Genomic DNA, 24434 nt, shown 5'->3' with positions numbered 1-24434 from the left:
CTGGGCTCCCCCATCATTGAGGATGGGGATATTTGTGGAGCCTTCTCCTCCTGTCAGTTGTTTAATTGTCCACCATCATTCACGACTGGATGTGGCAGGATTACAGAGCTTAGATTTGATCCGTTGGTTGTGGGATCACTTAACCCTGTCTATCACATACTGCGTCTGCTGTTTGGCATACATGTAGTCCCATGTTGTAGGTATACCAAGCTGACAACTCATTTTGAGGTATGTCTGGTGCTGCTCCTGGCATGCCCTCCTGCTCTCTTCATTGAACCAGGGTTGGTTCCCCAGCTTGATGGTAATGGTAGAGTGGAGAATATGCCAGGCCATGAAGTTACAGATTGTGTTTGAATACAATTCTGCTGCTGCTGATGGCCCACACACCATCTGTTTGAAATCTATCCCATTTAGCACAGTGATAGTGCCACACAACATGATGGAGGGTAACCTCAATGTGAAGATGGGACTTCGTCTCCACAAGGACTGTGTGGTGGTCACTCCTACCAATACTGTCATGGACAGATGCATCTGCGACAGGCAGATTGGTGAGGATGAGGTCAAGTATGTTTTTCCCTCTTGTTGGTTCCCTCACCAGCTGCCGCAGACCCAGTCTTGCAGCTACGTTTTAGGATTCGGCCAGTTTGGTCAGTAGTGGTGGTACCGAGCCACTCTTGGTGATGGACATTGAAGTCCCCCACCCAGAGTACATTTTGTGCCCTTGCTACCCTCAGTGCTTCTTCAAGTTGGTATTTAACATGGAGATGCACTGATTCATCAGCCGAGGAGGTGTGGCAGGTAGTAATCAGCAGGGGGTTTCCTTGCCCATGTTTGACCTGATGCCATGAGACTTCAATGTTGAGGACTTCCAGGGCAACTCCCTCCTGACTGTATATCATTGTGTTGCCACCTCTGTTGGGTCTGTCCTGCCAGTGGGATAGGACATACCCAGAGATGGTGGTGTCTGGGACATTGTTTGTAAGGTATGATTCCGTGAGTATGACTATGTCAGACTGTTGCTTGACTAGTCTGTGGGACAACTCTCCCAATTTTGGCACAAGCCCCCAGATGTTCGTAAGGAGCACTTTGCAGGGTTGACTGGGTGTCCACTAAAGGGCTTCTGCCATCATTTGCCTGCGGACTTGTAGCTTCATATTGGGTTGCCTGTCCCTTCAGTTAAGCCTGTTACATCCTAGTTCTCTTTCCCCTTCAATCTTGGCAAACATTGACACCGGGTTAAAAACACCTTTGGGTCTTCTGTAAGGCTACAAGGAATTACCCTACCCCTACCCTTCCACCTGATCTGACACTTGTGGGTTTGAGCCCCATGCCAGAGACTTGAGCAGATAATCCAGGCTAACACTCTGGTGCAGTATCGAGGAGCACGGCACTGTCAGAGGTGCCATGTTTTGGATGAGATGTTAAACCAAGGCCCCCGTCTGTCCTCAAATGGGCGTAAATGATCCATCTTTCAAATGAGAGCAGGGGTATTATTCCCAGTGTCCTGGCCAACATCTTTTGTTTTAGGGATAAATGTTGGCCAGGAAACCAGGGAGAACGCCCCTGCTTTTATTTGCACTAGTGCTGTGGGACCCTTTACATCTACCTGAGAGGGAAGATGGGGCCTTGGTATAATATCTGATCTGAAAGGCAGCATCCCCTTAGTACAGTACAGAAAGTGTCAGCCTGGATTTTTTGCTCAAAGAAAGAGCATGCACTTATTTATTTATGGCACCTTCCACAACCTCAGGAAAGCCCACACCTTACAGCCAATTAAGTGCTTTCCTTTGTAAGTGTAGCCACTGCGGTAATATAGAATTCCCTGGAGTGGGTTCTGAATTCACAACCTTCTGAGTTAGAGGCAAGAGTACTGCTCACTGAGCCACCGCTGCTGAAGTGTACTTGTAGTCACCTTTGCATTGACCTTGTGCAGCTGAGGTTGCACCCATTGAGCAACTCATTTTACTTGTGGCAGTTGCCTGGTCTGGTCTTGCATATTTTAATTAGTTGCTGCGTCTATTCATTCACTTGACAAGGAGAAAGTTCAATTTGCGGGTGTGCAGTAGTTACTATGACCTTCACTGCAAAGTAATTACCAGGCCAGGCAGTGAGTTCCAAAATTTGCCATTCATAATATATACAAAGCATCGAATAATGCTACAAGTTCTCCGGGAAGAGTCAGTGTTGTTTTCTCATTTCCTTCTGCCAATGTCATCAATTACTTTGGTTTATTGGCACAAGAAGACGTTGCAGAACTGATCACCTTCATTGACTAACGTCAAAGTGACAGGTCTGCCATCGTTAAACAGCAGGAGTGTTGCTTAGTCACATAAGCAAATGTTGAACACATTTAGCCTTCCAAACCAAACGGAAAATTAAAATCAATACATCGTATATATTACATAAAATAATGGATGGCATCGAGCAAGTAGCAAGACAGTTACACAAATGCTGAAGAATGCTGTCATGATTTACACTATTATTGGCCGAATAATTCCGTGCGGGCCATCCATTATTACATATCCTCAGCTAATGCCATGGTCTGATGACAAAAGCATGAAAAATACAAAGCAATTTTAAGAACAAATGCACAGATTACAATATGTGATAATTTGGTATATTGATTGAAATTTAATAAGGAAGTTCATGGCATAAGTTAATACAAAGAAAACCATTTTTAAAAATTTAATCACGAAACTCCCTCTTGCAGAATGTTTAAAGGGGACAATATCTTGTAAATGACTGTGAGAAAGAGGGAGGAGGGAAGAATACCCAACTAAAGTACTTGAATAAGTTCAACAATTGAGGTTTTTGGCAGAGGATTGGATCAACCTGACACATCCATCTGGTTTTTCTCTCAATGGCTACTTATAGTACCAGCCCTTGATGTTCAGACCAGACTTTGTAAGATAAAAGATTATTTCTATTGATTTCTTATCATATGTTAAATCCGTAAGGACCACCGATTATGGGGAGAGACGTAAACATACGTTACTTTTGTCAGATCAAGATTAACTTCATTAACAAAACTGCCACTGGTTAGACAATGAATGAATGGCAGTGATACAACCTTAACTTGGGAGAGTGGCACTCACAATCTCAGGTTGATTAGATCCTCAGTCTTAGGAGCTAGATCCCGTGTTCTCTTCTGTTCCTTCTTCATCAGTGGTTCTGGATGTCCCCTGACATCTCCTCTTCTTCAGAATAACCTGGTTCTGCACATGGAAGGTTATATGTCCGTCATACTCTCTGATATAACTGAAGGACCTGAATCCCTTCAACTTCCAAATTTGACCACATTTTTTCTATTGGTTATTGAATCTCTTGAGTTTAGGAAAAGACTTTTGCATGCTGGCTTGATTTGTGGTTCTTCAGATTCATAGCTGGACGTCTTAGTCCAGTGGTTTCCTTGTAAAAGTCCAGGTTGGTTTACTTTATCAAACTTTTATAGATTTGTAGCTGTCCTCATTGAGCTTGTCACTGAACCCTCTCCTATTGTTTCCACGGAATACTCTCTTGTTGCCATTGAGCCCTCTCCTTTTGCTGCCACTAAACCCTCACTTTTTGTTGCCATCAAACTCTCCTGCCTTGTTTATAGCTGATTCTTGCTGTTCTCATCAGCTATGACCTATCAGGCTTGTGAGAAATGTTGCTCAAAAGAGGACTGAGCTGAGGTGATGTTCATTGTCTCCTGCCCTGAACCACTGCTGTCTGCGTTACTGTTGGTTCAACCACCAATTCTAAACAATTTGAGAAAGCCCATCAATTTCTGGCTCCCTCTTTTCAAAGGATGTCTATAATCTGGTACTGTGATCTAGTAGAATTATCACAGATCTAATTGAATGTAACATATCCACTACAGCTGGTTATAAGGTTTATTGAGCAGCAATTAACCACTACATTGATAATTTATTAAATGAATCTGACAATCAAGTATGGAAATAGTGGGCTTTTCTGTACAATACAGTTTATATGTGCATTATGTTTAAATTAACCATCAATCATTCCTCACTGCATTAAATACCTGGTTTCTTCCACTTTTAATGAATCTATGTTAACTACATGGTCTCTGCATCTTTCATATTGTGTGATTCAATTAGGTAGAAATGTTAATATTTTACATCAGTGTTGAGCAGTGGAATCTAAGAACGGGAGGAAGCCATTTAGCCCCTTGAGCCTGTTCTCCTGCCATTCAATTGGATCTTAACTCCATCGACACAACTTAGTTTCATAACCCTCAATATCCTTGCCTAACAAAAATCTCGCAACTTCAGTTTTAAAATTTTTAATTGACCCCCAGCCTCAACAGTTTTTATTGGGGGAGAGAGTTCCAGATTTCCACTACCCTTTGTGTGAAGAAGTGCTTTCTGACATCACCCCTGAACAGCCTGGCTCTAATTTTCAGGTTATGCCCCCTTGTTGATGGCAGTGATGGAACAGCACTGACCCAGGCTCACATTTCGGCTTTGTTAACCCATCCTGACACTATTGCATGTAGAAATTTAGATTTACAACAGACATTAAATAAAGGGTCATTAATCATTCCTGCACAGGCAGTCTCCCCACTTACAACATTACAACAGTGACTACTTGTCAAAACTACCTCATTAGCTGTGCAGCGTTTTGGAGTGTCCTGAGGTTGTGGAAAGCACTATAAAAATGCAAGGCTTTCTTGCTTTAAAGGTAACTTCTCAGTTGAAGTGAATCTATGTTGATGACATGGAGCAGACTTTAACTCCAGACCTGGAACGGGTGGAAGAGGAGCTGATAATTGGACCTTCCTGCCGACAGGAGTCTCCTGATTTATTCCTAGGGCCAGCACTTCCATGCTGAACCAGATGGACTCCAAGCTCTGCGCAAAGCCTTGGGCAAAGTTGTCATCGTACTCCTCCATGCTCCTTGACACTGACCGCAGGTTTTCTGGCAGACCTGCCAATCACCAAGCATTTCAATGTGCATACCCATCAGTCTTCTCTGTAGGTCGCCCCATCGAAGTCCTCATCTGAGTCCTCTGCAGCAGAACTCTTGTGCACCTCGCCCCCTGCCCTGGCTTCAGGCCACTCATGCCCGATGTCTCAGATCCCGGCTGTTCACTATCTTCTAAAGTATGTGCAATGTCATTATCTGTATTGATGGCTGCGAGTTTGTTTGAGCGATGGTGTTTCTTCTTCATCACTATCTTCCTGTTCTTCCACCTCTTGCTGTTCCACCACTGTCTAGCCAGGGGGCAGTTCTTGGTTTTCTGAAAGGAGAAAGGCACAACAGTAGGGTTGCGATGAGGGAAATGGGGAAAGCAAGAGGTACATGCTTACACCATCAGCAGCTTGTAAATCAGAAGAGAGAGCTAGGTATTAAGAAGTCCCCAACATCGTGATCCGTGGCGGGGGGTGGGGGAGGGGCCTGAAGATGGCTCCGGATTAGACCCGCCATGGACCTTGACGCCGGCAGGGCCCAGCCTGATCGTCCCAGTGGCGGCGAGTCTCTGTGGTGGCCTCCATCCCGGCCACTGGACGACGGGACCACAATTTAAATATTCAAATCCATAAAATTAATTAACTTGCATACACTTAGCTTTGATCGAGTGCCGTCACAGCGGCTGGCACTCCCATACCTTCAGATCCCCATCCGAGGAAATGAGACGCAACACTGGTGGGGAGCGGGAAGAGGTAATATTTTCAGTGCGGTGGGTGGGGGGGGGAACGGGGTCAAATAAACGTAAAGGGTGTAGGGAATGTTGGCAAGGGTTGAACTTTAAACTTTGTGCAATTTGTTGGGGGGGGGGAAGGTCAGATATAAAAGGTAAATGTTTTGGGAGGAAGGGCAAATAGTTATTGTTATTGTTATTGGGGGTGGGAAAGGGGCAAAAGAAATGTATTTATTTAATTTTCGTGTATATTTCTTTAAATACTTAATTAAGCTGGCAGGGCTATCTGCTCTTTAAAAATGGCGCCAGCGCCTGCACACAGGCAGCAGACATCATTGCCGGGGACAGACAGCCCACTCTCTCCACATGATTAGGGTAAGGGGCGGCCAGCCCTGGATATTTAAATGAGCCGCCGTGCTTAAGATCACAGCGATTCTTTGGCGTGCGTCCTGCCATTTTTGTGGGTGGGCTGCCATTTTTTGAGCTCATTGCCAAGATCGGTGGCAAGCTCATAGAATCCAGCCAAGAGTGTGGGATAAGGGGGAAGTGAGATGTGAGAAGGAGAATTAGGTATGAGTATACCGTCATCTACAATACTTTCAACCCCGCCACAGGCCACAGCCTCAGTCATGGCCAGCCTGTTGATGCTCAGCACTGTCTCCTCCATGGGGTGAAGAGATATAGCTGTGCCTGTTCCCTGCCAGTTAGCTCCTCCTGCCTGTCGTTATGCATCATCTTGTCCCGCAAGAGAGAGGGAGGTGTGTTTGTGAGTGGTTGTGAAGATTAAATAGCTGGAAGTGTGTGAAAGCTGTGAGATATAGATATGAGGCTTGCAGCTAACTGTGTGAGAGTGAGGTGGATCTACAAATGTTAGGTATGAGATGAGTCATGATTGATAGAGACTGTTGGTAGGTGAGTGATAGGATGTGGTGTATTGAGCAGAGTGTGAGGTTAGTGGTTCAGTTGGTGGCATATGGCATTTGAAGACATATTCACTAATCTTGATCACTTGTGTGATGCCATTGAACTTCTTGTGGCACTGCATCCAGGTCCTTGGACCTTGACTCTTGGCATTGACTGCCAAGACTATCTGCTCCCGCTGCCATCACAAGGTTTGTCTGGAGGGTCTCCTGGCTCCCTGTTGATAGGTGGCATCTCTCCTCCTCCTCCACTAAGGCCTCCAGTGCAGCATCGGGAAATCTTTGAGCTTGTCTTATGCCATGTTGTGTCATGCTTGTGTCAAGTCAAACTCACTTTTGGAATGGCTTCCAGCAACCGATCAAGCCAAAATGCGCCTCCCCTTTAAGAGGTACAGTCTGGTTTAAGTGGCGCAGGCTGGCTTGAACTCGTGCTAGCCTCCCACAATTTTGCGCCCCTTGCTCAAGCATGCAGCCAGTGAACAGTGCCCTCAAGTTGACTGCAGACTACAATCATTAAAATGAGCAGGCAGCACAATGTTTGCATGCTGCATCGGAAGCAAAGAGCACGGATTAATCCTGAAATGCAATGCCCACCCCCGTTTTCAGGCTGATCCAATTCTGCGGCTGTTGTATTTTCTGAAATCAGCTTTGATGCCATCTCCTTGCTGCAGCTGTCCCTCAACACTGGCTCTGCTTCTGTTACCTCCTTCCAGAGTCAAAGGCTGTTGGGAGGAAAAACTATAGCAGAGATGGGGGTCAAAAGTCCACTGTGCAGCGGGCAGGATTGAGATGGTGGAAATCAATACCCCCGCTTCACAAATTCCATCTTTCTTACTGCCATTGGGTAGGAATGAAGGAAGTTACTCACTAAAGTAATAGGCAGGTAGCATCACAAATAGTAAATGAGGCTGTATCGTTCAGTATTAGTATCATGTGTAAGATTGTTTCACCTTGCGCCAGTCCATGTGGTATATTGCTTCAGTAAACTGCATTTACAATAATGTGCAAACTGTATTTAGGTTGCAACAACAGCATCAGAAGCAACTCTTATATTGAGCAACACATTAAAAATGACTTGCATTTATATAGCACCTTTCACAACTACAGGATGTCCCAGAGCACTTTACAGCCAATGAAGTACTTTTGAAGCGTACTCTCTGTTGTAATGTAGGAAATGCGGAAGCCAATTTGCACACAGCAAACTCCCACAAACAGAAATGTGCTAATCATTGGGCTGAATTTTACCAGCCCCCGATGTCGGGGGTTATGGCGGGGGGGGGGCAAAAAATACCGCTGGGAGAGGCCCTTGACGCCGGGAAGGCCCTGCCCTATTTTACCGGCTGCGGTGAAGCCTCGGGGCAACCCCCACCCCACCCCACCCCCACTCCCACCGCTGCTCAGCAAAAAAAATTAATTTACATATTAAAATCAATGCTAATAAGTGAATAATTACCAACCTTGTCGCAACGGCTGTCCCACACCAATATTCCAGCCAGTTGCTGGAAGTCCCGTGCCTTCAGATCTCCGAGCTATGAAAATTCAGCCCATAGAATCACAGATGGTTACAGCACAGAAGGAGGCCATTCAGCTCGTCATGTCCATACTGGCTCTCTGCAAGAGGGACTCAGCTAGTTCCACTCCCTCACCTTTTCCCTGTAGCCCTACAATTTTTTTTCTGTTCAGATTATTATCCAATTCCCTTTTGAAAGCCATGAGTGAGTCTGCTTCCATCATGCCCTCAGGTTGTGCATTTCAGATCTTAACCACTTGCTGTGTAAAAAAAGTTTTTTCTCATGTTGCCTTTCATTCTTTTGCCATTCACCTTAAATTGGTGTCCTCTGGTTCTTGAGCCTTCCACTAATAGGAACAGTTTCTCCCTATCTACTCTGTCTAGACCCATCATGATTGTGAAAACCTCTATCAAATCTCCTCTCCAGCTTCCCCTCTCTAAGGTGAACAGCCTCAGCTCCTCCAATCTATCCACGTAACTGAAGTTCCTCTTCTCTGGAACCATTCTCATACATCTTTTCTGCACCCTCTCTAATGCCTCCATATCCTTCCTGAAGTATGGTGCACAGAATTGGACACCGTATTCCAGCTGAGGCCAAATCAGTGTTTGGTAAAGGTTCATCATAACTTTCTTGTTGTTGTACTCTATGCCTCTGTTTACAAAACCCAGGATCCCATATGCCTTTTTAACCAGTTTCTCGACCTGCCCTGCCACCTTCAACAATTTGTGCACATATACCCCCAGGTCCCTCTGCTCCTGCACCCCCTTTAAAATTGTACTGTTTATTTTATATTGTCTTTCTTCATTCTTCCTACAAAAATGTCACTTATCTGGATTAAATTTCATCTGCCTTGTGTCTGCCCAATCCAGCAGCCCGTTTATGTCCTCTTGAACTCTATCACTATCCTCCTCACAGTTCACAATACTTCCAAGTTTTGTGTCCACGAATTTTGAAATTGTTCCCTGCACACCAAGTCAACGTCATTAATATAGATCAAGAACAGCCAGGGTCCTAATACCCAGCCCTGAGGATTCCCACTACATACCTTCCTGCAGTCCTAAAAGTAAAAGTTCACCACTACTCTCTGTTTCTTGTCATCAGCCAACTTCATACCTATGCTATGAAGTCCCTTTTATTCCATGAGCTTTAACTTTGCTGAAAGCCTGTCATGTGGCACTTTATCACATGCCTTTTGGAAGTCCATGTGCACCGCGTCAACGGCAACCCCTTCATCAACCTTCTCTGTTACTTCATCAAAAAACACAAGCAAGTTAGTTTACAACAATTTTCCCTTAACAAATCTGTGCTGGCTTTCCTTAATTGGTCCACATTTGTCCATGTGACTGTTAATTTTGTCCTGGATTATCGTTTCTAAAAATTTTCCCATCACTGAGGTTAAATTGACTGGGTTTATCCTTACACCCTTTTTTGAACAAGTGTGTAACATTTGCAATTCTCCAGTGTTTTGGCATCACCCTTGTATCTAAGGAGCATTGAAAGATTATGGCCAGTGCCTCTGCAATTTCCATCCTTACTTCCTTTGGTATCCTCAAAGGCATCTAATCTGGCTCTGGTAACTTATCAAATTTAATTACAGCCAGCCTTTCTAATACCTCTTTATTAATTTTTAGCCCATCCAGCATCTCAATTGCTTCCTCTTTCACTTTGGCAGCATCTTCTTCCTTGGTAAAGACAAATACAAAGTATTCATTTAGTACCTCAGCTATGCCCTCTGCCTCCAAGTGTAAATCCCCTTTTTGGTCCCTAATCAGCCCCACTCCTCCTTTACTATTTATATGCCGATAGAAGACATTTAGATTCCCTTTTTTGTTAGCTGCCAGACTCTTCCAATATTCTTTCCTTGCTTCTCTTATTTCTTTTTACACTTCCCCTCTGAACTATCTATATTCAGACTGGTTCTTACTTGTATTTTCAATCTTACATCTGTTGTAATGACCAGATAACCTTTTTTTCTTGTGATGTTGATTGAAGGATAAATATTGGCCACAACATTAGGGATAACTCCCCAGCTCTTCTACAAAATCCTGTCATACAGCCACCTGATAACACAAACAAGGCCTCATTTTTATATCTCATCTGAAAGAAGGCGCCTCTGACAATGCAGCACTCTCTCAGTACTACACTGGAGCCTCAGCCTAGACTGTTTTGTTTAAGTCCTGGAGTGGGACTTAAACGCATACCTTTCATGAGGCAGGGGCAAGATTGCTACCAACTGAGCCACAGTTGCTAGGTTAGAGTTGCCAGCTCTGGTTGGACGTATTCCTGGAGGTTTCAATGCTTGGCCGTCCTGCCTCCAGCCACCTTCCCTCACACTCTTGACATTGACCGTCCGACATATCCATCTCCAATGTGCCCTGCCTTCCCACTCCATTACCCGATCAGATCATTCCTGACTGTCAGTTAAAACATGCTTTTCCCCCATCTCCAATCTTGTTACAACTAATAAATGGAAACATTCAACTAAAAGTTTGATACCACCACAAGAAATCCATTAATAGTTTCAAACAACTTCTATACTTTGAGCCTTTCTTGGCTCATCCAGAAGGCGTGATGTTGCTAAATAGTTTTTGTAAAAACAGATTCTGACAATTGTAGTTAAGTTTCTCTTCTGAGCACGCCCACACTTTGCTGCTATTCTAATTGTCTGCACTCTATCAATATCTGCCAGAATTGTTGAGAAATGATAAAATGATTAAGAATGCTCAATTAGTCACAAAGTTGTGAGAATTGTTGGTCTCCTAGGGACTTGTAATTGTTTGGAAATTTTTTGTGTGCTGCAAAAAAAAAATTTCCTTTACTCCTGCCAACTGGGCTGGAAAACAAGCCTGAAATCACCAACTATTTCTCTTGCACTCAACTCTTCGAAGAATTGTAATTTCCAGCAGTTTTATTTTGTAAAAGCAAAATACTGCAGATGTTGGAAATGTGAAATAAAAACAGAAAGTGCTGGAAATTCTCAGCAGGTCAGGGCATTTCCAGCACTTTCTGTCGTTTTTTTTGTTTGCCCTGCACTTTACACTATTTAGAATGAAGCCTAGCAGTAATCAGAATTTTAAGAGAGCATGTTCAAGTTTTGGTGTCTTTTTTGAGTTATTTGGAATAGTCTCAGGCAGCTTCAGTCTCACCTCTTGACCGTCCCGGCACTCAGTGAGCTTTGCAGCTTTCAAAACATCCGTCGGAATGGGAACTACAAAATAATTCTTTTGTCATCCCACAATAATAATTGAGCAGGCGACATTAAGGAGTTCAGTTAAATTTATTATCCAAACTGTGAAATACTGGAGATTAATTTCACAAGATAAAAAAATGAAAGGTGTTGAGTGTGCGGATGGGGCTCTATTTGGAATTTTTCCCCTCCTACAATTCAAATGCTGGAACTAATGCCCACCAAATCTAAACATGTTTTTCTCAAGCAATGCAACTCATAACAAATTTCTCTTTTTCTTCTGAGCAACAAATTATGAAAGCATTTTTTTTTTATTCTGGCCCTGTGGAGGCAGGTTTATTGAACTGTTAGGGTAAAGAAAAGCTTTAGCATTGTTGTTGAAGTGACAGCCATTATTCAAGAGTTTTCTGATAACTGCTCAATTTTAATTATTTAGGACGATATGTTGAGAACTTCCTGAGACTGTTATAAAACTATCTCATGGACCAAAAGTATTCATTCTTCCAAGCAAGAGCTCACACACCTATTTATCAACACCCATAAATGTGTCAACATCAATAAATGTATCACACATAATAAAAAGTGCATCACACACAATAGGAATTGTATCACACACCTATTAATGGATGGAATGTTCCAGCCTGTGATTTTTGTAAATTTGCTTCTTGAAAATCCTGCTGGGAAACCTGGATAGCAGCATGGTCCCCAACAGATTAATGATAACAATAACTTGCATTTATGATTTTATACTAAGAAAGCAATCCAATGTACTTCTCAGGATTTAAAGTGATTGGTAAAAGAACCAGAGGTGACATGAGGGAAAACCTTATTACGCAGCAAGTGGCTTGGATCGGGAATGCATTTCCGGAGCGTGTAGTGGAGGCAGTTTCAATTGTGGCTTTTAAAAGGGAATTGGATAATTATGTAAAGAGGAAAATATTACAGGGCTACAGGGAAAAGGCATGGGAGTGGCACTGGCTGATTTGCATGGACACGATGAGCCAACATGGACATGATGGGCCAAATGGCCTCCTTCTGTGTTGTAACTATTCTAAAATTCTATAAGCATTATCAGGCAACAAGTGTCAAAGGGTGCAGATAGGTCGAGAAGGACGAGGAGTGATAGTTTACCACGATCAAAGTCACAGAGACTTTGATAAAGGCTGTTTCAGTGCTGTGACGGGGCAGAAACCTTACTGGAGGGGTTCAAACATGGAGTTACAGGACCGGTAGGCACGGGCGACAACACAGTCAGGGACTTTGGAGAGGAAAGGGAGGTTTGAGATGGGCGGTAGAAGAGGGGTCAATAATGGGATTTTAAGGAGGGGTGTTATGTCGGCAGATTTGAAATTCACAAGGACAGTACCTGAGGAGAGAGAACCACTGAGAATTTTGGTTAACATCGGGGCCAGGAAGGGACGATGGGTGGGCAGCAGGTTCATGGGAATAGGGATGAGAGAGAATAAACTGTGTCTTACAGATAAGTTGAGCTCAGAAAGGGCATGAGGGAGATAGGTGACAAATGAGAGAAAGATACAAGTTCAGGGCTAGAGTAGGGAAATTTAGTGGGTAGCTTGCTTTAGTGGGCAAGGGGCAGTGAGGGATGTGGCAGAGGCTGCTGAGGATCATCTCAATCTTAGTGACAAGGAAGTCCATGAGCTCCTCATAGGAACAGGAGTAGGCCAATTAGCTCCTTGAACCAGGTTATAGAATCATAAAAATTTACAGCATATAAGGAGACCATTTGGCTCATCGTGTCTGTGACTTTGGAAAATATCTATCCAGCCTAATCCCACTTTTCAGCTCTTGGTCTGTAGGTTACAGCCCCTTAAGTGCATATCCAAGTACTTTATTAAATGTTTTGAATGTTGTGGGCGGCACAGTGGCGCAGTGGTTAGCACCGCAGCCTCACAGCTCCAGGGACCTGGGTTCGATTCCTGGTACTGCCTGTGTGGAGTTTGCAAGTTCTCCCTGTGTCTGCGTGGGTTTTCTCCGGGTGCTCCGGTTTCCTCCCACAAGTCAAAAGACTTGCAGGTTGATAGGTAAATTGGCCATTATAAATTGTCACTAGTATAGGTAGGTGGTAGGGAAATATAGGGACAGGTGGGGATGTTTGGTAGGAATATGGGATTAGTGTAGGATTAGTATAAATGGGTTGTTGTTGGTCGGCACAGACTCGGTGGGCCGAAGGGCCTGTTTCAGTGCTGTATCTCTAATCTAATCTAATCTACTATCCTTTCAGGCAGTGAGCTCCAGACCCCTAGCACCATCTGGGTGAAAACAATTCTCCTCAAGTCCCCTCTAAGCCTTCTACTTTAAATCTATTACCCTTGGTTATTGACCTCTTTGCTAAGGGAAATAGGGCCTTACTATCCACTCTATGTAGACCCCTCATTATATTATACACCTCAATCAAATCTCCCCTCAGCCTCCTCTGTTCCAAAGGAAACAACCCCTGCCTATCCAATCTTTTCTCATAACTAGAATTCTCCAGTCCTGGCAACATTTTCATAAATCTCCTCTGTACCCTCTCCACTGTGATCACATCCTTCCTGTAATGTGCTGATCAGAAATGTATGCAGTACTCTAGCTAGTGTTTTATACAGTTCTTGCATAACCTCCCTGATCTTATATTCTATGCCTCAACTAATAATAGCAAACAATCCTGTATGCCTCCTTAACCACCTTATCCACTTGTCCTGCTTCCTTCAGGGATCTGTTGACATGCACTCCAAGGTCCTTCTGTTCCTCTATACTTAGAATCCTACCATTTATTGTCTATTTCCTTGCCTTGTTTGCATTAACTCAAACATCTATGGATTGAACACCAGTTGCTATTTTTCTGCCCACCTGACCGGTCTATTGATATCTTCTTGCAGTCTACAGCTTTCTTCCTTACAACCATCCATTACCCTTTGCTTCCTGCCACTGAGACAATTTGGTATCCAACTTGCTACTTTACATTGGACCCCATGGACTTTTACTTTTCTCACCAGTCTGCCATGTGGGGCCTTATCAAAACCTTGCTAAAATCCAAGTTCACTGCACCAAATGGGCTACCCTCATTGACCCTCTTTGTTACCTCCTCAAAATTTCATTCAACATAGTTAGACACCACCTTCCTTTAACAAATCCATGCTGACTGTCCTTGATTAATCTGTGTCTTTCGAAATGATGATTTATACTGTCCCTCAGAATCTTTTCCAGTAATTTGCCCACCTTTGAAGTTAGGCTGACAGGCCTGTTATTACTCGATCTATCGCTTTCCTCTTTTAAACAACAGTACAATGTTAACAGTCCTCCAGCACCATGGCTGTAGCCAGAGAGGATTTTAAAATGATGGTCAGAGCCTTCGCTATTTCCTCACTTCCTTCTCTTACTAGCCTCGGATATATTTCATCTGGGCCTGGCAATTTATCTACTTTAAAGCTACAAAACCACTTAATATTTCCTCTTACATTATGCTTACCTCTTCCAATATTTCACACTTCGCCTCCTTAGCAATAATGTCTACATTGTCCTCCTCTTTTGTGAAGACAGACTCAAAAGGGGGAATTTTCCCAGACAAGGGTTTGGGTGCGTGCAGAGAGTTAAATCCCCTAAAAGTGACGTTGGGTCAGGATTCCAACATTATCCCACCCTCTTCTGGGTTTTACAGGTTTGTAGGCAAGCAGGGTACGCCCATGTAGCTGTCAGGTAACTTATTAAAATATTCAAATAGCTCATTAGGTTGTGTTTTAACTAAGGATTCTGGCTTTAACAGTAGTGGGGCTATTCCCGAGCTGTCACCAAGTTATGTTTTTGGTCTCTAATTGACTCTAATCTTTCCTTAGTAATCATAAAATAGAATAGAATAGAATCATAATCTTACAGCACAGAAGGAGGCCATTTGGCCCATCATGTCTGTGCTGGTTCTTTGAAAGAGCTATCCAATTAGTCCTACTTCCCCCGCCCACACCACCCCCCCCCCCAGCCCCACCCGCTCTTTCCCCCATAGCCCTGCAATTTTTTCCCCTTAAAGTATTTATCCAATTTCCTTTTGAAAGTTGCTATTGAATCTGCTTCCACTGCTGTTTCAGGCAACGCATTCCAGATCACAACAAATCGCTGCATAAAAAAAATTCTCCTCATTTCTCCCTCTAGTTCTTTTACAATTATCTTAAATCTGTGTCCTTCTAGTTACTGACCCTCCTGCCAGTGGAAACAATTTCTCCATATTTGTGCCATCAAAGCCCCTCATCATTCTGAATGCCTTGATTAAATCTCCCCCTAACCTTCTCTGCTCTAAAGAGAACAATCCCAGCTTCTCCATCTCTCCACATTAAATGAAGTCCCTCATCCCTGGTCCCATTCTGGTAAATCGCCTCCGCACCCTCTCCAAGGCCTTGACACCACATCAGGTTCTGCGAGCCATTGCCAATGGAGCAGGGAAATCTAAGTATTTATTAAACATCTTTGGGTTTTCCTTGATTTTATCTGCAAATATTTTTAATGCCCTCTCTTTGCTTTCCTAACTTCCTTTTTAATTTCGCTCCCTGTACTTCCAATACTTCTCTAGTCTTTTTGCAGTATTGTGCTCTCAGTATCTCACATAAGCTTCCTTTTTTTGCCTTATCCCATCCCACATCCCTTGACATCCAGGGGGCTCTAGTTTTGGGAGTCCCACCCTTTTTCTTTTTCTGGGAACATATTTGTTCTAAACATTCAGTGAGATCATGGCTGATCTGGATCGTTACTCCATTCAACTTCCTTGATTCCATATCTTGTGACGAACAAAAATCCATCGATCTCAGATTAAATTATTAATTAACCTGGCATCTACTGCTTTTTGTGGGGGAGATTGCCACACTGTTACCTCCTTTTGCAGTAAGAAGTGCTTCCTAACTTCTCTCCTGAAAGGCCTGGTGTTATGTTTTGTACCCCAAACGTGAAGAAACTAGACTCTCAATTTCTGTGTGTGAAGGCTTTATTCTGGACCTATCTGCACTTGTCTTAGTTTCATGTTTAGAACCATACCCCTTCTAGGGTTGACTAATAGCATAGTGAGCAGTCTTACACAGCACAGAACAATCAATCTCTGAACAATCAAACACAACAGGGCAGCACAGTGGTGCAGTGGTTAGCACCGCAGCCTCACAGCTCCAGGGACCCGCGTTCAATTCTGGGTACTGCCTGTGCGGAGTTTACAAATTCTCCCTGTGACCGCGTGGGTTTTCGTCGGGTGCTCTGGTTTCCTTCCACCGCCAAAGACTTGCAGGTGATAGGTAAATTGGCCATTGTAAATTGCCCCTAGTGTATGTAGGTGGTAGGGAATATGGGATTACGGTAGGGTTAGTATAAATGGGTGGCTCTTGGTCAGCACGGACTCGATGGGCCGAAGGGCCTGCTTCAGTGCTATATCAATAAATAAAAATAAGCACCTAGCTCTGATTTTAAGCTTATTTCCCTGGTTCTCGACCAGCAAGAAATGTTTTTATCTACCCTATCATTTCCTTTCGAAATTCTAAGAATCTGAATCAAATCACCACTTAATCTTCTCTCTTCCAGGGAATACAAGCCTAGTTTCGAATTTCTCCTCATAATTTAACCCTTGCAGCCCTGGTAATATTCTGATGAATCTGCTCTGCACCCCCTCCAAGGCTTCTCCTTTCTAAGGTGTGGTGCCCAGAACTGCACACAGTACTCCAGATGTGGTCTAACCATGGCTTTGCACAACTGTAGCACAACTTCTTCCCCTTTATATTATTCACGTTTGTTGTTGGAAATTAGGGTGATTTGGACACCCCACTCTGAGGGCAATCTATTCAACCTGCAAGAGGGTTTTTCATTCACATATCACATCGAAAATTCAAGCAGTTAGAATCTGTAGTGATTAACTTTTGTGTGCTTTCTACCTAGTCCTTTTTTGGTTTTATTTAAACTCTCTGACGTATTTGGAATAATTGGAGGAGTTACTGGCTTAATACACACAGCAGCCAATTTAGGTTCATGACTATACATACTGGATGTTAAATCAGCTAATTCCTGCTGTCAGGTGCAATAAATTAATTTAAACTAATTATCCCCAATTATGGCATCAATGATCACTGCTTAAACAGAACTATCAGGAAGAGACACAAAATTATGAAGGATGCTAAAAATAATCATGATGATGTTAGATTCCCTGAAGACAGGGCAGGTTTATCTCGTGATGAGCAGAAGCATTCAGACGAGGGAGGTCGCAGGTTTGATACCCTCTCTGTGTCCTGGTCTGGTCAAATACAAAGACTAAAGGTCTTGGCCTAGAAATTCGGCTGCAACCCCGTTCCTCTTGCTTCATTCTGCTCCCTACCCTCCTGTTGAACACTGATTCCCACACGTTGCTGCTGCTGCCTGAAACACCACAGCTCAGTGCCCCGCCCCCACACCTCCCCTCCCCAATCGGCACTGCTGACTCCACTCCACCCCCTCCCCCAACTTCTCCATTTCCCCCATTGCTCACTAACGCCAGGATCACTGTAATACTAGAGGCGGTCTGACTTTCAATTGTGCTACACTCTGAAGCTCAATGGAGATTAGGCACAGAGCCCAAAATCTGGGGTTTCTCAGGCCTCACCATTCAGGTGCAGGGTTTGTTCACTAAAGCAGGTTATCTGTTCGTTATCACTTTACTATTTGTGGGATCTTGTGTTATGAAGGTGCTCCATTCTTAAGATGTTTTGAGGACTTGTGCTAAAGATTGTGGGCATTGATTCATTTGGAAAATTAAAAAGGTTCCATGGATGTGTTTTTTTTCTACAAGGGTCACTGGGAAGACACTTGAGGTTTTGTTTGAAAACAAGCCTTTACTGGATGTCACATGCCTTAAACTCAATAAACAACAAAAGCCTTATTGACTTGGAGATGTTTATAGAAAAGTGACATGCCAAGATTTATGGTGGTCAGGAGGTTTTGACTTTCTGGATAGGATGTGGACTGTTTTGAATGGCAGTTGGGTTAGTAGCCTGCTAAAAGAAACACCCAGCTCATCTTTGTCCACCTCTTTGAGAGACCCTGCAAAAAATCCCAGTGCGTCATAGCGAAAACCCCTGATTCTGCATTTCTCCTGAGAATCTCCTAGAAAGCCTACCAGATTAATTCTCGATGCCGCCTAAAGTAACTGTTCCCGGAAAGATCCCAGTGACCCGTCTATGCGTACTTGAATGCCAGACTGTATGCCATTTGGGACCCAACATATCATCCTTTTTCTTCAAGAATTAACGAGTGTTTGACCAAAGCGTTCCTTTTTGTCTTTTTTTTTTGTGAAAGACTTCTGCAGAGAAAAAAGTATGTGCGTGTGTGTTGGGAATATTTATTTACATTTATATTTCAAACTGTGTGTTAATGCTTTGCATCTTTACTGGATAAGTCTTCTTTTGTAATAATCTGATAATTTTGTTGTTTATTAAAGAAACCTGGTTGGTGTATTTTATTCTGGGATAAAGAGTAGGGTATATGATTAACTGTATCAGTAACTGGGTAAACACTTAAATATATGTTGTGACCTGTGGAGAAGTGGAACAAGAGAAAGACAGTGCACTCCTCCTACCTCGCAACACTTACGGTCGTAACACAGTGCGCAAATTGGCTGCTGCATTTCACCAGTGACTACATTTCAAAAGTACTTGAATCACTCAGCAGGTCTGGCAGCATCTGTGGAAAGAGAAGCAGAGTTAACGTTTCGGGTCAGTGACCCTTCTTCGGAACTGGCAAATATTAGAAAAGTCACAGATTATAAACAAGTGAGGTGGGGGTGGGGCAAGAGATAACAAAGGAGAAGGTGCAGATTGGACCAGGCCACATAGCTGACCAAAAGGTCACGGAGAAAAGGCAAACAATATGTTAATGGTGTGTTGAAAGACAAAGCATTAGTACAGATTAGGTGTGAATATACTGAATATTGAACAGCAGCAAGTGCAAACCTGAAGAAAAACAACCTGAAAAAAACAGTGGGTAAGCAAACTGAACAAACTAAGATGAAATGAAATAAATGCAAAAAAAGATTGTAAAAAATGTAAAAAGGAATGTAAAAAAAAAGGAAGAAAAAATAACTAAAAATGAAAGTAAAATGGGGGGCTATCATGCTCTGAAATTATTGAACTCAATGTTCAGTCCGACAGGCTGTAGTGTGTCTAATCGGTAGATGAGATGCTGTTCCTCGAGCTTGCGTTGATGTTCACTGGAACACTGCAGCAATCCCAGGACAGAGATGTGAGCATGAGAGCAGGGGGGAGTGTTGAAATGGCAAGCAACCGGAAGCTCAGGGTCCTGCTTGCGGACTGAGCAGAGATGTTCCGCAAAGCGGTCACCCATTCTGCGCTTGGTCTCCCCAATGTAGAGGAGACCACACTGTGAGCAGCGAATACAGTATGCTACATTGAAAGAAGTACAAGTAAATCGCTGCTTCACCTGAAAGGAGTGTTTGGGGCCTGGGATAGTGAGGAGAGAGGAGGTAAATGGGCAGGTATTACACCTCCTGCGATTGCAGGGGAAGGTGCCCTGGGACGGGGACGAGGTGGTGGGGGTAATGGAGGAGTGGACCAGGGTGTCGCGGAGGGAATGATCCCTTCGGAATGCTGACAAGGGAAGGGAGGGGAAGATGCGACTGGTAGTGGCATCACGCTGGAGGTGGCGAAAATGGCGGAGGATGATCCTTTGGATATGGAGGCTGGTGGGATGAAAAGTGAGGACAAGGGGAACCCTGTCATGGTTCTGGGAGGGAGGGGAAGGGGTGAGGGTAGAGGTGCGGGGAATGGGTCGGACACGGTTGAGGGCCCTGTCAACCACAGTGGGGGGAAATCCTCGGTTGAGGAAAAAGGAGGTCATATCAGAAGCACCGTCATGGAAGGTAGCATCATCAGAGCAGATGCGTCGGAGACGGAGAAACTGGGAGAATCCGCCTCCGCTCAGTCCGCAAGCAGGACCCTGAGCTTCCGGTTGCTTGCCATTTCAACACTCCCCCCTGCTCTCATGCTCACATCTCTGTCCTGGGATTGCTTCAGTGTTCCAGTGAACATCAACGCAAGCTCGTGGAACAGCATCTCATTTACCGATTAGGCACACTACAGCCTGCCGGACTGAACATTGAGTTCAATAATTTCAGAGCATGACAGCCCCCCATTTTACTTTCATTTTTAGTTATTTTTTCTTCCTTTTTTTTTACATTCCTTTTTACATTTTTTACAATCTTTTTTTGCATTTATTTCATTTCATCTTAGTTTGTTCAGTTTGCTTACCCACTGTTTTTTTCAGGTTGTTTTTCTTCAGGTTTGCACTTGCTGCTGTTCAATATTCAGTATATTCACACCTAATCTGTACTAATGCTTTGTCTTTCAACACACCATTAACATATTGTTTGCCTTTGCTCCGTGACCTTTTGGTCAGCTATGTGGCCTGGTCCAATCTGCACCTTCTCCTTTGTTATCTCTTGCCCCACCCCCACCTCACTTGTTTATAATCTGTGACTTTTCTAATATTTGTCAGTTTTGAAGAAGGGTCACTGACCCGAAACGTTAACTCTGCTTCTCTTTCCACAGATGTTGCCAGACCTGCTGAGTGATTCCAGCATTTCTTGTTTTTGTTTCAGATTTCCAGCATCCGCAGTATTTTGCTTTTATTTCAAAAGTACTTCATTGGCTGTAAAGCTTTGGGACATCCAGAGATTGTGGAAAGAGGTATAGAAATGCAAGTTCTTTCTATTGGGAAAAACATCGAAGAATTAACTAAAAGAAAATTGGATCATAAAACAATCTTGAAGATAACTGTTAAAGAAGTGCGATCTATCACTCAGCTCAGCTTGTCTTGCCATGGTGTGTGAAGATGAATTAAGTTCCGTTAGTTTGTGCTTAATTATAGATTGTATTCTGTTTTTGCTGAGGAGCAAAATTGTTTGTTTATATCAACTGTAAGAATAATTTAAATGGCCGGCTCTGATGGATTGGTTTAATTAACTCTTTGTGAGCTGTTTCTAAGCTTGTCTGAGGCTGAAAGAGACCGTTCACAACAATAGCATTTTATTTAACTCTAAGATCACCCCTATATTCTCTGAATCACCAAGACCATCTATTTCCTTCTCTGTAACATCACCCGTCTCTGCCCCTGCCTCAGCTCATCTGCTGCTGAAACCCTCGTCCATGCCTCTGTTATCTCCAGACTCGACTATTAAAATGCTCTGCTGGTTAACAACCCCCCCACCTCGCCAGTTGCACACTCTGTAAACTTCAGCTCATCCAAACCTCTGTTGCCTGTACCCTAAATCACAGCAAGTCCCGTTCAACCATCACCCCTATGCTCGCTCACCTACGTTGACTCCTGGTCTAGCATTGCCTCAGTTTTAAAATTCTCCTCTTGGTTTTCAATCCCTCCAGGCCTCAGTGGCGCAGTGGTTAGCACCGCAGCCTCACAGCTCCAGGGACCCGAGTTCGATTCCGGGTACTGCCTGTGTGGAGTTTGCAAGTTCTCCCTGTGTCTGCGTGGGTTTTCTCCGGGTGCTCCGGTTTCCTCCCACAAGCCAAAAGACTTGCAGGTTGATAGGTAAATTGGCCATTATAGATTGCCCCTAGTATAGGTAGGTGGTAGGGAAATATATAGGGACAGGTGGGGATGTTTGGTCGGAATATGGGATTAGTGCAGGATTAGTATAAATGGGTGGTTGATGTTCGGCACAGACTCGGTGGGCCGAAGGGCCTGTTTCAGTGCTGTATCTCTAATCTAATCTAATCTAATCTCTGTAGCCTTGAACAGTTCTACAAGCCTCTGAGATCTCTGCGCTGCTCCAATTCTGGTCTCTTGAGCATCCCTGATTTTCAGCGCTCCATTGCGGCTGTTCCTTCAGCTGCCTAGGCTCTAAGCTCTGAAATTTCCTCCCTTAGCCTCTCCACCTCTCTACCTTTTGCCTTCCCTTAAGGCACCTCTTAAACCTACCTCTGACCCAGATTTTGATCACCTGTCCTAACATCTCCTTATGTCGCTTGGCATCAGGTTTTGCTTGATAATGCACATGTGAAGCCCCACGGAACGTTTTGTTGTGCTAAAGATGCTATATAAATGCAAGTTGTTGTATTTTATTGGATTGCTCAGGATCTCACTTAGAATTCTTACTTTTGTAAATAATTCAAGCTATGAATAAATCAGGTTCATATAGCTTAGCCTGAAACAAAAGAGATCTGGTGTGTCTGAAATTACCTGTCTTCTGAAGTGGCTTGAGATATATATAAAAAAAAATCTATGTATCATCCAGCAGCATCTTTTGTAATAGAAGACTGCATTGTTCCTGGGGTTGGATAGGGCAGAGAAAGAAAGAACTTGCATTGATATAGCACCCTTTGCGACCTCAGGGGTGTGGGGTGGGAGTTTGGGTATGCTTGGGCATACTTGCATTAGTGGAGTGAAGCCCTTCGAACTTTGGGACCATAAAGTACAATTTCATGTCACAGGGACCAAGAGAAATATTGAGATCACATTCAAGTCATAACAATGGCATATTCTTGACTCTTGGTAAACTGTTAGAAATGTCTGTGAATTTTCATTTAGGAAGCTCCTGAAGAAAGAAATATCACAAGTAAAATAAGTGGAAGTTGGCAGCAAAATCTACAGGTTCATTCCAAATGGTTCCCTTTCTGTTTAGGACTCCCCACTCTAGATCCAGTAATTCTACTGCTAGCATAGAAAAGCACGGAATTAAAAAAAGGACACTTAGTCGAGCAAATTACCCTGTGCGTGGACTCTTCCCAACTCTATTTAATCACTTGAGGTAAGGTTCTGCCAAGTTCTCCTCTTGTTCCCCAAGGTAATTAGTGCTACTGCAGGATGCCGATGTGACCTCCCCACCTACATTATTCATCTTTGATTGGCTGCTTTCCATGGGATGACATTTCCATGGTCCCAGCAGCTCCGAATCCATTCTGTTCCTCCGAGCGTTTGATCATCTCTATCTATAATGACCTTAGGTCCCATTCCTAAACAGGTACTTTCCAGCTCTATTTAAAAGCAGTTAATAGACACATTATTAACAGGTTTTGGCAGAACTCCATTCCACACATCTACTACTCTGTGACAATAAAAAAAAAAATTCTCAGTCTGTAGTTTTGCTTGAGGGTTGTTAATTTTGCACTTTGCAAAGCTGGGAAACAGTGCAGAAGCTGAATCTCCTGGGCTGGACCGGTGTGTGTTTGGTCCCATTCACCCTGATTCTGTCATTTTCTCCCTCAGGTCCTGATACCAGCCTGCGCACAATCGAAAGAGTTGGCTCAGTGTTTAAAAATGGCAACGCGAGTATTTTTCATATATTTCCAGGTTAAAGGATCATGTGACAGGTACTCTACATTTTTCATTTTTAGAAACATAAAATCCATAAAGGATACTTTGTGAAAGATGAACTGCACAAATGCCAAGAGTTATATTTGCAAAATCTGGTATATTAATACACATTTCCTGGCCAATGAAAAGAAATGTGCTGCAATATGTGTGAAGCATAGCAATAAAACTGCTGAATAAAATATCAGTGTACTGAGTAAGTTAGGTCACATTTTCCTATCCACTGGATTCGAAGAATGACCCCTTTACATTCCCCAAGGATTTCCTGGCTATCCCATTATTGGAAGGAAGGGCAGCTACACTCCAAGCACCCACAAGGCCTAATGCCTATAGCACCTTTCCTGACCTCAGGATGGACCAAAGTGTTTTATAGCCAATGAAGTACATTTGGAGGAGGAAAGGAAAGGACAGTTTTCAGATCCTATTTATAAAGATTTATAAAGGCTTTATAAACAGAGGCATAGAGTACAAAAACCAGAAAGTTATGATAAACCTGTATAAAACCCTGGTTTGGCCTCAACTGGAGTACTGTGCCCAGTTCTGGGTAGCACACTTTAGGAAGGATGTGAAGGCAGTAGACAGTATGCAGAAAAGATTCACGGGAATTCTTCCAGGGATGAGGAACTTCAATTACGTGGATAGGTTGGAGAAGTTGGGTCTGTTCTCCTTGGAGAAGAGAAGATTAGGAGGAGATCTGATAGAGGTGTTCAAAATCATGAGGGGTCTGGACAGTGTAGATCGGGAGATACTTTTCCCATTGGCCGAAGGAGCCAGAACTCGAGGACACCAATTTAAGGTGATTGGCAAAAGAAGCAATGGCAACATGCAAAAAATTTTTA

General features: G+C 43.4%; 1 protein-coding gene across 1 annotated transcript in view; it reads left to right on the top strand.

Annotated features, from left to right (window-relative positions):
• si:dkey-103j14.5 (isoaspartyl peptidase/L-asparaginase) overlaps positions 1-24434 on the top strand; it is a 272215-nt gene that overhangs the window by 82477 nt on the left and 165304 nt on the right. The window contains exon 3 of the mRNA XM_068017146.1: positions 23491-23594. Within this exon, the coding sequence (XP_067873247.1) occupies positions 23491-23594 (104 nt within the window). The remainder of the gene's footprint in view (positions 1-23490; positions 23595-24434) is intronic.

The sequence above is a fragment of the Heterodontus francisci genome, chromosome 3, assembly GCF_036365525.1.
Source record: "Heterodontus francisci isolate sHetFra1 chromosome 3, sHetFra1.hap1, whole genome shotgun sequence".
NCBI lineage: Eukaryota > Metazoa > Chordata > Chondrichthyes > Heterodontiformes > Heterodontidae > Heterodontus > Heterodontus francisci.
Note: the sequence above shows the minus strand (reverse complement) of the source record. Positions and strands in the feature narration are given on the sequence as shown.